The 13282-nt window shown below is 38.6% G+C and overlaps 1 protein-coding gene across 1 annotated transcript; it reads right to left on the reverse strand.

Moving 5' to 3' along the window:
* Positions 1 to 3332: 3332 nt before the first annotated feature.
* hcrt (hypocretin (orexin) neuropeptide precursor) lies at positions 3333 to 9954 on the reverse strand. The gene is made up of 2 exons (XM_057860689.1): positions 9898 to 9954; positions 3333 to 3671 (listed from the first exon to the last, which is right to left on the reverse strand). The coding sequence occupies exons 1-2, from the start codon at positions 9952 to 9954 to the stop codon at positions 3333 to 3335; spliced, it is 396 nt and encodes a 131-aa protein (XP_057716672.1).
* Between the last annotated feature and the right edge of the window lie 3328 nt (positions 9955 to 13282).

The following is a 13282-nucleotide window of genomic DNA, read 5'->3' on the forward strand; positions in this document are numbered from 1 at the left end:
CCGGAACGAAACCGTTACTTAGTAGTAAGGTTCCGTTTACGGTTTTCTTCCCTAAACATCATCGATATACGGTACACACAACAAGCAAGTCGTTTAACCCTTTCATGCACCAATTATGATTTATTTTTTCCCCCTTAAATGTTTTTACTACATTCATATATGACATGCATCTCAAACTTGCGGCTCATGGGCCAATTGCGGCCCAAGAGACAGTACCGTATTGGCCCGAATATAAGACAGTGTTTTTTGCATTGAAATAAGACTAAAAAGAGGGTGTTGTCTTATGTTCGCGGTCTAGACATTATACTAGGGCTGCAGCTATCGAATATTTTAGTAATCGAGTAATCGACTGAAAATTCTATTGATTAATCGAGTAATCGGAGAAAACTTTTTTTTTTAGGTAAAGTGCAATTATAAATATACATGAGAAAAAAGACGTTTAATCCAATATTTAACCATTTTCAGTCAATCAATGTCTTTTTTTTCGATGTACATTGTTGAAAACAGCCAACAATTGCATCTCAGATGTGACTAGAAAAAAAAAGTCACTGCTTTCACTCAAAAAACTTCTAGATTTTATAAAAAAAAAAAAAAACATATTTCTTACCTAAAAATGTAATTACGCTTGATAACACATATCACTTGAAAGCTACGTGTTTTTCCCACGTGTTTCAATTGAATTTCCATTTGTGTCAAACTATTTTTAAGTTCTTGTGAAGTTTTAAGTTAGTCTAAACTGTTAGTACTGATAGGATTTTGAGTTTTTGCAGTGTTCAAAATAAATGTATGATACTTGCTGTATTGGAGCACATTAGGGACCAGTGCTACTTGGTGTTTTATTCAGCAATGACTACTGAGCTAAAACTGACAATTAGCTTCATTATGTTTTAATTTTACACCCTTATCACTCTACAGCGCTGTGTTTTTACAGATTAAATAAAGCCTGTATGTAAGACACGTTAGCTACGCATCAACAGTGGTCATAATCAATAGAAACCTAGCCCTCCGAAGGGCTAACGTTACGTGAGCGAGTGACAGTAACGTTATATTTATTGGCGCTAAGAAGTGTACTGCTTAAAGATGGCGGCTGCTTACTAACGCTGCCCAGACGCGGCCGAGTCTGTCATTTCGCATCTAGTCCTAAATGCATGCGATATCTATGAGACGAATCGGACACTAGCTGCTACCACACTAGCATCATGCGGGTGTAGTTTTTAGCAACGTCGGCGTAGTATGTAGCGGCTGTCGGCTGCAGTAAGTTTTTTTTTTTAATTTATTGCGTCTTCCTCTACGCACATGACGTCAGCGCGTTGTCCTGCATTAAAAGTGGTCCGGGCAAAACATGATGCTTAGAGCTGGCAAAATTAAACGATTCCTCAAGGTGAATAAAATTACTCGGATCAGTTTTTAAACTCGAGTTACTCGAGTTGCTCGAGTATTCGTTTCAGCTCTACATTATACCCATTCACGACGCTAGATGGCGCCAGATATAATTGAAGCGATGTTCTGTCATGACAGATCTCAGCTACTCTCCCCATTCACGACGATAGATGCCGCCAGTAGTGTTGTCAGATTACTTTTTTCAGTAACGAGTAATCTAACGCGTTCATTTTTCTAAACTAGTAATCTGATTAAAGTTAGTTTCCTTAGTGTCTCTGCGTTACTATTTTTTCATCGCCTCATAACGTATGTAAAATAAAGATTATTTTAGTCATGTACGAAGAGCCTTTTGAATAGAAAATGCTAAAATAAAAGGTTCCCGGTACGTGTTTCCATGACAACCTCTTAGCTATTTCCTGTTTTGGTCTCGTGTCACATGTGTTGTGGGACTGAAGGCGTGGGCCAGGCGGGTGGACATTGGAGTCGAGTGTTGACACGTTGCGAGGGAATGTTGATCTGTGAATATCCATGAATGAAGGTGAGTATTTTTCCTTCATTCTGGAGGGTATGAGCAAAAGGTTGGACTTCCAACATGCGCGGCCGCTTCGTAGCTTTGCTGTAGCAACGACGGGCAGTCATCGCTCCAATTTGGCAAGCTTTGTTTACATCATATGCGTGTTGCACAATTATGCCGTGAGGTGATGTGTTCGTTTAGCATCTGTGGGATGTGTTGTAAGTCCGATTGAGTGTAAAGTGCTTAGTTGCCGCCACGTTTTGTGGCCAAATTGACCATGCGTGTGTTGAGAGGACTACTTCCGGGTTGTGGACGCGCATCCGCGCCCACCACCTTTGCAATTTTGTGCAGTCAGTTTGCATTGTTTTACATTGGCACTGATATGCTGTTAACCATAAGCCGAAATTCAGAAGTTTTGACATTAAGCTTAATCTTAGAGTTAGCGGGGTTTAATTGGTTGGTGGAGTTGATTTCAACAAATTCCAAGCAGTTTGTCAGATATTTCTTAGTTTCAGGGCTCCAGAGTGGCTAAGCTAGCGCGAAATTCTGATATTCCCCTTTAAATTCAATCATCGGAAAGTCAATTACATGTGATGACATTTTTCTGTTGTCATTCTTATGTTGTGGCGGCAAAGGGAGAAAAATGGATAAATAGTAACTGACAGATTACTTTTAAAGTAACTTAGTTACTTTAATAATGAAGTAATCAGTAAAGTAACTAGATTACTTTTTTGAGGCGTAATCAGTAATCAGTAATTAAATTACTTTTTCAAGTAATCTGTGACAACACTGGCTGCCAGATATTATTGAAGCGATGTTCTGTCATGACAGATCTCAGCTACTCTCAAGTTAAACCAGTTTACATTATTTTATTCCAATGTTTTTCCTTATTCAGATTTGTTTCAAGATTACAGTTACAGTTAGACTTCACTTTGATGGTTAATGCAGTTATTGCAATTTCATTGTTTTATCACAATAGATTGGTTTATTTACATTTCAAAAACCAGAAGCCATTCATTTACGAATGTGATTGCACTTTAGTTTACATATTTAAATGTTCAGATATTAAGATTTGAATGAGGCAAAATAACATGCTTTTTCTCTCAAATATATTGTTATAATCATTTGTTTCAGATGTACTGTAATTATTTTCTGTATTAAAATTAATTTGGTGTTCAAAAAGTCTTTTTTCAAACTTGAGTCTTGAAAAAGAGGGGGTCGTCTTATAATCAGGGCCGTCTTATATTCGGGCCAATACGGTATTTTGCGGCCTTTTCATGTTTTCAAGTGTGTGAATTAGGAATAAAAAAAAAAACAGTAATGGTTGTTTTAAGTTGAAGAAAACTTTATTGATCCATTTTTTAGAAGTTGTGTGCAGGGCCTTGGATCTCTTGGGGTCTGTGTGGCAAATAGTAAGTCCGCCCGTGTGTGTAGCCTATCAAACAGGTGAGGGCGTGCCGTCCGATGGTGGGCCCCATGGAGCCTGGGCCCTCCTGCCCATGGTGAGGATGCCTGTGGCGTGGTTCCGCGACCCATGGAGAAGCCGCTGGAGACGGTTGTTGAAGGCGCCCTCGTCTTCCGTGCGTTTGCCCAAGGTCAGAATGCCGGCGGAGGCGTCGGCCAAGCCGTCGGCCACCCCGCCCGGGCGACACAGAAGCAGGTGCAGACGGCACGTGCGCGTTGGCTGTCTGCAGCATTCGCTGGACACGGTCTTAGTGTCGCAGCGAACTTCGTGGGAGAGCAGCACCAGCACCAAGAGCAGCACTGAAACATTTTGCTGCGGAGCATAGATCGGTGTAGTAAATAACGCTGGCAGGGAGTTTTAGAACACAGTTGAAGTACATTACACATTCATCTACTCATTAAGGCAGGGCAAGGCAAGGCAAATTTATTTATATAGCACAATTCAACACAAGGCAATTCAAAGTGCTTTACATCACTTGAAGGTCATAAAAATCACATTAAAATCAGAAGAACGTAAAAACAAAGACAATCGAAATAGGAAATAAAATTATACCTAAAAATCACATGTAATCACGAATAGAATATAAAAAAAAATACTACTTCTAATAATAATTGAAATCAGCAATGGAGATAAGCACAAGAGGAATAGAAAGCAAATAGATTGAAATATATAGACAGTTATGGATATGCAGTGCTAAACGAAACCGTTTTTAGCCCTGATTTAAAGGAGCTAACAGTTTGAGCGTACTTCAGATTAGTGCTGAAACGATTATTCGATTAACTCGAGTATTCGATTTGAAAAACAATATTCGAAATACATTTTGCTGCTTCGAGTATTCGTTTAATTAAAGTGGCGTTGTAATGGTTTGTTTTGAAAGTGTTTGCATTTAGTTTTATTGATTCAGGCTGATACACTGCCCTCTAGTCTGCCTCATTTCACATAGCTGAATCCAGCTGCTCCCCGTTAAGACCAACATAAGCTAAGTTTTTGTTTGGGCTATTGTTTTTTTAAATGCATTTATAATTTAGTTTAAAGGTATATTTAGCCATTTTTTGGGAATATGTGTTTGAACTCTTTGTTAAGAGCATTGTAAAAAAAAATAACGTTGGCATTTTATAGCATTTAAGCTAGTGGATGTTAGCTAGTTTTGCTTTGTAAGTTGGCCAATTGTTCTTTTGTTGTACATGCAGTATATCCTCATTTATTTATTTATTTATTTATACCGTTTCAGGCACAGGTCAGGAATTTTTTATGTTCCTTATCTGATTACTCGATTATTCGAACAAACTAGTTCATCAATTAATCAACTGCTAACATAATCGATAGCTGCAGCCTGACTTCAGATCTTCAGGTAACTTGTTCCAGAGGTCAGGAGCATAATAACTAAATGCTGCATCACCCTGCTTGGTTCTTGTTCTTGGAACATACAGGAGACCGGTTCCAGACGACCTTAGGGGTCTAGATGTTTCATAGGAATCTAACAAATCAAGCATGTATTTTGGTCCAAGGCCATTAAGTGTTTTGTAAACGAGCAGTAGTATTTTATAGTCTATCCTTTGACTCACTGGAAGCCAGTGTAACGATTTCAAAACCGATGTAATGTGGTCTAGTTTCCTTGTATTTGTGAGGACTCAGGCTGCAGCATTCTATACTACTAGCTGCAGCTTCCTGACTGATTTCTTTATCAAGACCTGTAAACATACCGTTGAGATAGTCCAATCTGCTGAAAATGAATGCATGCATAAGTTTTTCCATGTCTTCTTGAGTCAGAAGCCCCTTAATTCTGGCAATATTTTTTAGGTGGTAATAAGCAGATTTAGTGACGGACTTTAAATGGCTATCAAATTTTAGGTCTGAGTCAATAATTACGTCAAGGTTTCTGACTTGATTTGTAGCTGTAAGTGACATTATGCTAAGGTGCCTCCTTAACTTTGAGCTTTCCTTTTTGTGGCCCAAAATGATCACTTCTGCCTTCTCCACATTTAACTGGAGAAACTTCTGGCACATCCATTCATTGATTTGATGAATGCATTTACTCAGGGAGACTAAGGGACTAAAATCATGTGGGGACACAGAAATGTAGAGTTGTGCGTCATCTACATAGGTGTGATAGGAGATGTCATACTGTTCCATAATCAGCTAGGGAAGCATATAGATGTTAAATAAAAGTGGTCTAAGAATTGACCCTTGAGGGACTCCACGCGTGATTTTGGTTCGTTCTGATTGATGGTTTCCGATTGACACAGAGAAATCCCTATCATGTAAATAAGATGTGAACCACTGAAGAACAGTGTCAGTGAGCCCTACCCGCTGTTCCAATCTGCTGAGCAGTGACGTGCGGTGAGGTTCATGGTTGGTGAGGCACTCACTCCTTTAGTGTCAGATTTCCAAATATATAAACCAAAAAGGGTAGCTTATTCAAATGGCTACTGGTTATTTCATGTCTCATCAGCATTCTTCACAAAACACGCACACACGGTACATATTATCGATACGTAAAAGTAAGAAAATAACATGCATTTGCTCTACACCCTCAATGTGTTGGCCGTCGCAATTCTATAATTCATGCAACATAAATGAGAGTAAAGAGTGGTGTACAAAACCACAGAATTCAATTCTGACCTTTAGTGAAATATTCAGTTGTTTTTAAAACTTTTAATTCTGATACTTTAATCAATTTATTACAGATTGCTAAACAAAAAGTGTGAAAAGAAAAACAATATTATATTTAAGGCCAAAATTTAGTTTTTAAATATTCGATTGTATTTTTCTTAGTCTAAGCTCTTTAAAAAAAATATATATTTTTTTTTTTTATAAGATTGAAATGAAAACTGTTTGTGGTCTTGCGCCTGTCCTTCACCACAAAAACCGCCGTTACTTTGGAAGGGCATAGGTTTGGTCTCAACATTCGTAGGGACGATATAACAGCATAACCTGCATGTAGGCACACTTTTTGCTGGGGACGGGACATTAATAAGACCAAACAGATTGGATGAAGGGGGCAAAGGGCCACATTTCTCATGTATATGAACCTAATTAATTAATAGGCAAAATGATCAATGCAAAATAAATCCTTATCTACTGATAATAACTTTTACGTGCATTGGTTGAGATGATACACCGTTCGATTCAAACCTTTGTTTTCAAAAAATACTAAAGAAACATTTTGAAAACTTCCTGAATAAATGTCTGGTTTTTATTAGCAAACATAAACATAATGAAAATAATTCACTTAATAATTGTAGGGTCAATTCTATCCTTACAACATATGGAACTATTGAGAGATCTAAATTCTCTATATAACTGAATATTATATCATGCAAAAAAGGTAAGGTTGCTTAAAAGTCGGTGGGGACAATTTTAGCATCCTGAAAAGTTGGTAGTGTTATGTCCCTATCGTCCCTATCCAAACCTACGCCCTTTTTGTAAAAGTCCTCCTTATTTTCCTTTACTTTAAAAAATCTCTCCGCCTCAATGGAGAGGATTGCTTCAATTAGATCGTTCTGTGTTCTATTTGACAAGCCAGAAAGCACAGTGGATGTGTCCAAATGTCTAGCTAACCTTTCATCTTTCTCAGCAAAACCATATAATCGTTCTACATATATGCCACGTTTAGAAGAGCTTACACGCTCATCGTTACCACGAAATGTTAACTCCTGTTTAGCTAGGATGCAGGTTGCATTAATGAGGTCTTTCAAACTCTTTCGGTTTTCCTTTACCTTAGCATTGACGATGCTACCTTTGAGCTTCCGCTGTTCGTCAAAGCCAAATCGGTCCTTGAGCTTTCAAAAGTTTTTAAAGCAATCAGGCTTTGAATGTGAGTGGTCGAGCTCTCATGTTTGCTGAGGCTTCGTGGTAGTTTTTTAATGTCACAATATCTCGTGTTAGTCCAGACATTGGCACAAGTTGAGAAGAAAAGGCAGGGAAAGCAGCAAAGGCGATTTTTCGAAGAACAGACACATAGCCTGTCTTTTCGGGTGTACCAGTCTGTTTGAAAAGCGCGAGTTATCTTCTGTCCCGTAGTTTGAAGCAAACCTTTTAGCTCTGGTGTTGTGTTAATCGCGTCCACTTTTGACGGAAAGTCCAGTTTCACGTATGCCCCCTTTCAGTGCGGCAGAGTACTATCTGCCGCAACCTGTGCCTTTTCACTGCGGTTTTATTTCTCATCAGCAAAACTAAATATGTCGCTAACAAACATTAAACTTTAAGGGTTAAAGACATTAGCCAGACTGTGGAAAATCAGGTCAAATAAACGTATCTGGAAACATTATAATGGCAACATGCAGATGTACGGCAACCAGCACGCTCCAATTCCATGTGTCAACCCAGTTTGTTATGGATTGCGCATTCAGAGGTGAGGCTTTACTCGTTGCTGCCGCACCTCTCGTTTCATTTCTTTATTTGAACAGGAAATAGGCAAATTCAGCGATTTTGACTATAAAAAATATTTGAAATGAGTCATACATGGACAAATACTAATATAAATTTGATGCTATAATTATTTTTTTGTCATGATGACAGGTGAGGCTCTGCCTCACCTGCCTCCCCTGACCGCACGTCACTGCTGCTGAGTAGTATGTTGTGATCAACCGTGTCGAATACGGCGCTGAGATCCAGTAGTAGCAGAACAGATGATTTGCCTGCATCGGTATTAAATTAAATTTTAAATTAATATTAATTGCCATTGACAGCGCTAGACGTCAAATATTTTAACTGGGATGACTGGCATTGAATGAACATGTTCCAGTGCTACTGATGGACCTAGACATTTGGCTCGCATTAAAAAAATGATGAAAATCTAGAAATATACTTAGGGGCCCGGGTGCGACTTTCATTGTTGGTTTAAGTGAGTGTATACGTATACAGTTGTCTGATAATATCGAGAAAAAAAAAAGGTCAATAAAAGCATTTTAAATAACATCGCAAATAATCAGTATCAGTTTTGCGGCAGTATAGTATGCTGGGTTATAAATTAATGTAGACGCCAGCAGCCTTTGTACATTTGCTGGTATCAGTGGCTCTGCTTTGCGTGACCATTAGAAGACTCCAAACTTAACTGCTTGGGATTTGTTAACTGTGGGAAATAGCTTAATCACTCATGGTGCACACATAAAATGACCAATAATTAATTTAAAACTCATTACATACTGCATGAGCAGAAAGAAATAATCACTAAGAAAAGTAATAAAAACACATAATTATAAAAATCTGTGAATATTGGGAATTGCCACTGCATTGGCATGTTCTATTATTGCCTGTCTGTATTTGTATGCTTTAGTCGCCCCCTAGTGGCTCTTCGGGGTAACTAGTTTAACCATGATTTATGAATTATTCCTTTTATTTAATCAAGGACATTTTAGCTCATTTCAATTAATTTTATTCATATGTGACATTGTTATGGCACTTCTTCCTATAACAGTTTAAGTTGTACTCTTGTTATTCACAGAATGTTTATTTTATTTGGAAAACCTTGAAGTTGATACATTTATCTTTATGAAAAAATTTATTGGGGCATCACGGTACAATTAGCACATGTTAAGTCCACGACATTGTATATCGGTATTGGTTCGATATCGGTATCGGATTTTTTAATTTGACAATATCGGACTATCGGTTAAAAATACATTATCAGACAACTCTTCACAAATGTATCATTCATCAAACCAATGAATAAAACAATCAAACAAACAATAAAGTTATAATTACAATGTTAAAAAATAACAAATGCAGTACATTGATGCACTAATGCGGCTTGTGTATAAACTCGTTCATTGATGGTGTGCCTTATATAATAAGTATGTATGTATAATAAAAGTATGTAAGTACGTATAATAAAAATCAGAGTAAGAAATTAAGAAGATAAATAATGACTTTTTAACCGATAACTGGTATCCCGTTGTTGTCAAACTCCGAAATCCGATACGATATAAACCCGAAACTGATATAGGCAATAAAATTATTCATTCATTCATATATTTACCGAACTGCTTATCCTCACGAGGGTTGCGGGGGTATAATATAATTATCATAATATAACAATAACAATAAAAAAGATTTTGTATTTTATTACTTTAATATAATTATCATAATATAACAATAATAATAAAAAAGAGTTTGTATTTTATTACTTTTCTTAGTGACAACGTCTTTTTGGTAACTGTAGTTATTTGTAATGAGTTTATAATTAACTACTTTTCAATAATTTATTGTTCATTTAATTTTTGCGCTCTGAATGCAAATGGTCTGCACAAAAATCCCAAGTATCTTAGTTTGGAGACATCTAATGGTTAATAAGCATAACTAATGCTGATGCTGTGACCAGCCCTTGTACAAAGTTAGAAGGCTTCTACAACATGCATATTGGCCGAAAATCAATAATGAAAAACTGATATTGTTATTGTCAGATATCATTTTAAAGCGCTTTTATCAACAGGACAACTCTGAATAAGACATAAAACAATTGTACGTTTTGTGGAAAACTAAAATATTTCTAAATGAATATGCTAGAAAAAGCAAAGCTAATATGAAAATTATTTACCTTATATGATAAGTCTGAGCTGGCCAGCATCTTCAGTTTAGGATCGATCCACATCATCTTCAGGCTTGTTCCAGGGACTCGTCGTCTCTCGTTTTATATAGCTTTTCGCATCCCACCGGAACGTCACTGGGGTCGCCGACGAACGTGACATGAGAACCCTTTTATTTCATGCTCATCTCCCTGCCATTAATTAAATTATGTTTGTGTATTTCATCTCCGGGACTCTTGGTTTCGATGCAGGTATGTCTTTGTGGTGGCAGGCTACTATCTGATTAACACATGCCATCGTGGCCAGTAGTGAGGGTGTCAGCCTCATTAGCTTCACTGACTTCCTCTATACAAATATCAAGTTGCCCTTTCATTAATACGAAGCTCATTTTCGAGGATGGTTTAATTGGCTAATTTCTTCATGGTGAACAAGCTTATTGTGATAATGTACATGCTATACATAGCTGGCAAATGCTTTTTTTGGCCCTGGAATGAAACGTCATTATGCAGTTACCCTGCTGGCCAAAAGTATTGGCACCCCCGCAATGGCGTACCGCAAGCAACACGCTCATTAATATTCATGACATTAGCTACTGTTGCTAAGTAGGGACAAACCACCGTTTGTCCCTAATAGGAAATGAATGGAAAACGTGTACAAAGGAGATGTTTACAGAGCTAAACCTACCAATTCTCTCCGAAAATGATGTCCCTGGTGCCAAATTCACTGGCAAAGATGTGGAAGAACATAAAAATGTTCAGTTAAAGAGTTGGCTTGAGTGTCGAAGGCTGAAAAAGATGAAAAAAAGAGCCGACCTAAGCATAGCTTTAGCTTTATTATCGACGCGACTGACAATAGCCACGTTTACATGCTGACTTTTATTCATACCGATTCAAATCATTCCGAATGGAAATTTCACATCAGCTGTTTACATGTCACTTCATCTATTCCGATCCAGCGTTTACATGTGACTGCCTTTATTCCGAAAGGACGTTTGACAACTGCCGTCTGACATGCGCAAATTAATCAAAACAAAGCGTCACGTTGCAAAACATGGAGTTCGATCGTCAGATCAGCTGCTGTTTTAACTTTTCGAGTGGAAACAAAACTTCAGAATGACACGTCGTTCATTTAAAAACTTGTGTGGGCTGGTGGAGGGATTCATGGATATAAACTTTCCGCCGGACTCCAATTAGGTGCGCTGTGCGTGTGCTTGGAAGCCATGTTGCAAGTGACGTTACTTACGTCACCAAGTGACGTCACCACGTCAGTACGGAGCTTGTGCAGAAAGAACGCAACCAGACACCATTCCGCTTCCCTGTTTACATGATATAATTTTGCTTCTAATCGGTTTGGGAAAAGGAATATTCCACCCCTGTGAATCGGAATGAAATTCCATTCGGTTTGGGCCTGTTCATTCCGAATGAGGTATTTATATGGAACACATTTGTTCGGTTTGAACAAATATTCCGATTGTAATTGGAATATTTGGCTCCATGTAAACGTGGCAAATGACATTCTCCTGTTTCAACAAGCTATCCTTTACCATCAGCCCGGTTTCTTATATATCCTCTGGTTGTCCTACGTCTCTTACCGTTCTTGGGGGTAATTTAGTTAGCTTTGTGTCGCGATCGCAAATGCTACTCAGTGACAGCCAACGAACACTTTTAATTTTTTCATTGATAACACATCTTAATTCTATAATTTATTTACACTTCCCCCTTACTAAAGTTGTTTTATTTATATATATATATATATATAACAGAAACAGTAACAGTGGCAGTCAGATACCGTTGTAATTCTTTTCAGGTCATTCATTGTCAGACAGAAGCAGTACGGCACAACGTTACGCTAAAAAAATAAGTTAAAAATATAAAAATGGCTTACCTCTTTGTCCTCTGAAAGACCATGCCAACCGTTCAAGTTAATTCGGTCTTCACATTTTTTCCTCCCGAGTTTTTGGTTTCCAGAAACTTATGAAGAAAACATCCTTCATGTGTCGTAATGTCTAGAGTCGTTTTTACAAGTTCCAAAAAAGCAATGAGTGATCGTTCGTTTTTGAAAGATTACCGGAGAATAGTAGCACAAATTACGTTGTGTCTATGCAAGGGCGGGTCTATAATGTCCCACTTCGGCTTTACTTCCGCTTTACGATGCGACGTCACGGTCTAAAAATAGCCTGCGTGCGGTACGCCATTCTGTTAGATATTGCTCAATTTCTCCGAGAAAATGATTACAATTACATCACCCGCACCCCGTTGAACTGGTTCTCATCCTACATCTCTGAACGCACCCAATATATCAAAATCAAGTCATTTAAATCTACCTCCTCCCCAGATACCTCTGGTGTGCTCCAGGGCTCTGTCCTCGGGCCCCTACTCTTCATAATCTACCTCCTACCCCTTGGCAACATTTTCTGTAAATTTAACATCCACTTTCACTGCTACAGTGCTGGCCAAAAGTATTGGCACCCCTGCAATTCTGTCAGATAACGCTCAGTTTCTCCCAGAAAATGATTGCAATTACAATTGCGTTGGTAGTAATATCTTCATTTATTTTGCTTGCAATGAAAAAACACACATGGGAATGGAAAAAAAAAAATCATTATCATTTTACAAAAAACTCCAAAAATGGGCCGGACAAAAGTATTGACACTCTCAGCCTAATACTTGGTAGCACAACCTTTAGACAAATTAACTGCGAACAACCGCTTCCAGTATTCATCCATGAGTATCTTACAATGCTCTGCTGGAATTTTAGACCATTATTCTTTGGCCAACTGCTCCAGGTCTCTAAGATTTGAAGGGTGCCTTCTCTAAACTGCCATTTTCAGATCTCTCCACAGGTGTTCTATGGCAGGGGTCCCCAACGACCGGGCCGCGGACCGGTACCGGTCCATGGCATATTTGGTATCGGGCCGCGCAGAAATAATGAATAATTAGGAGGGGAGGAGGTAGATTTAAATGACTTGATTTTAATATATTGGGTGCGTTCAGAGAGGTAGGATGAGAACCAGTTCAACAGGGTGCGGGTGATGCCAATAGTGGATAGCCAGTGGAGAATGAATGCGGAAGTGACTCAAAATCAACCTGTAAATGCCCTAAAATGAACAGGAAGTGACCTGAAAAATTCCCACAAAAGACTGGCTGTGAATGCTGTGGTTTCAGTGCCATTGACTGCGCTAGACATCCAATTAATTTCGAACGGATTGGGCGTCTAGCGCCGTCAATGGGCCAAAGAGCTAACAGATACACTATTCTTGTGAAAGATTTTGGTAGCAACCTGTTTTTTGTTTTCCTAAACACTGACACCTCCCGGCCGCGGGAGGGGGGGGGGGGGTCGGGGCTCCGATCTCGCATCGCCCCGTGGCGGCTCCTCGGCATCCTCCTGCCTCCGCCT

This window comes from Corythoichthys intestinalis, chromosome 16 (genome assembly GCF_030265065.1).
Source record: "Corythoichthys intestinalis isolate RoL2023-P3 chromosome 16, ASM3026506v1, whole genome shotgun sequence".
NCBI lineage: Eukaryota > Metazoa > Chordata > Actinopteri > Syngnathiformes > Syngnathidae > Corythoichthys > Corythoichthys intestinalis.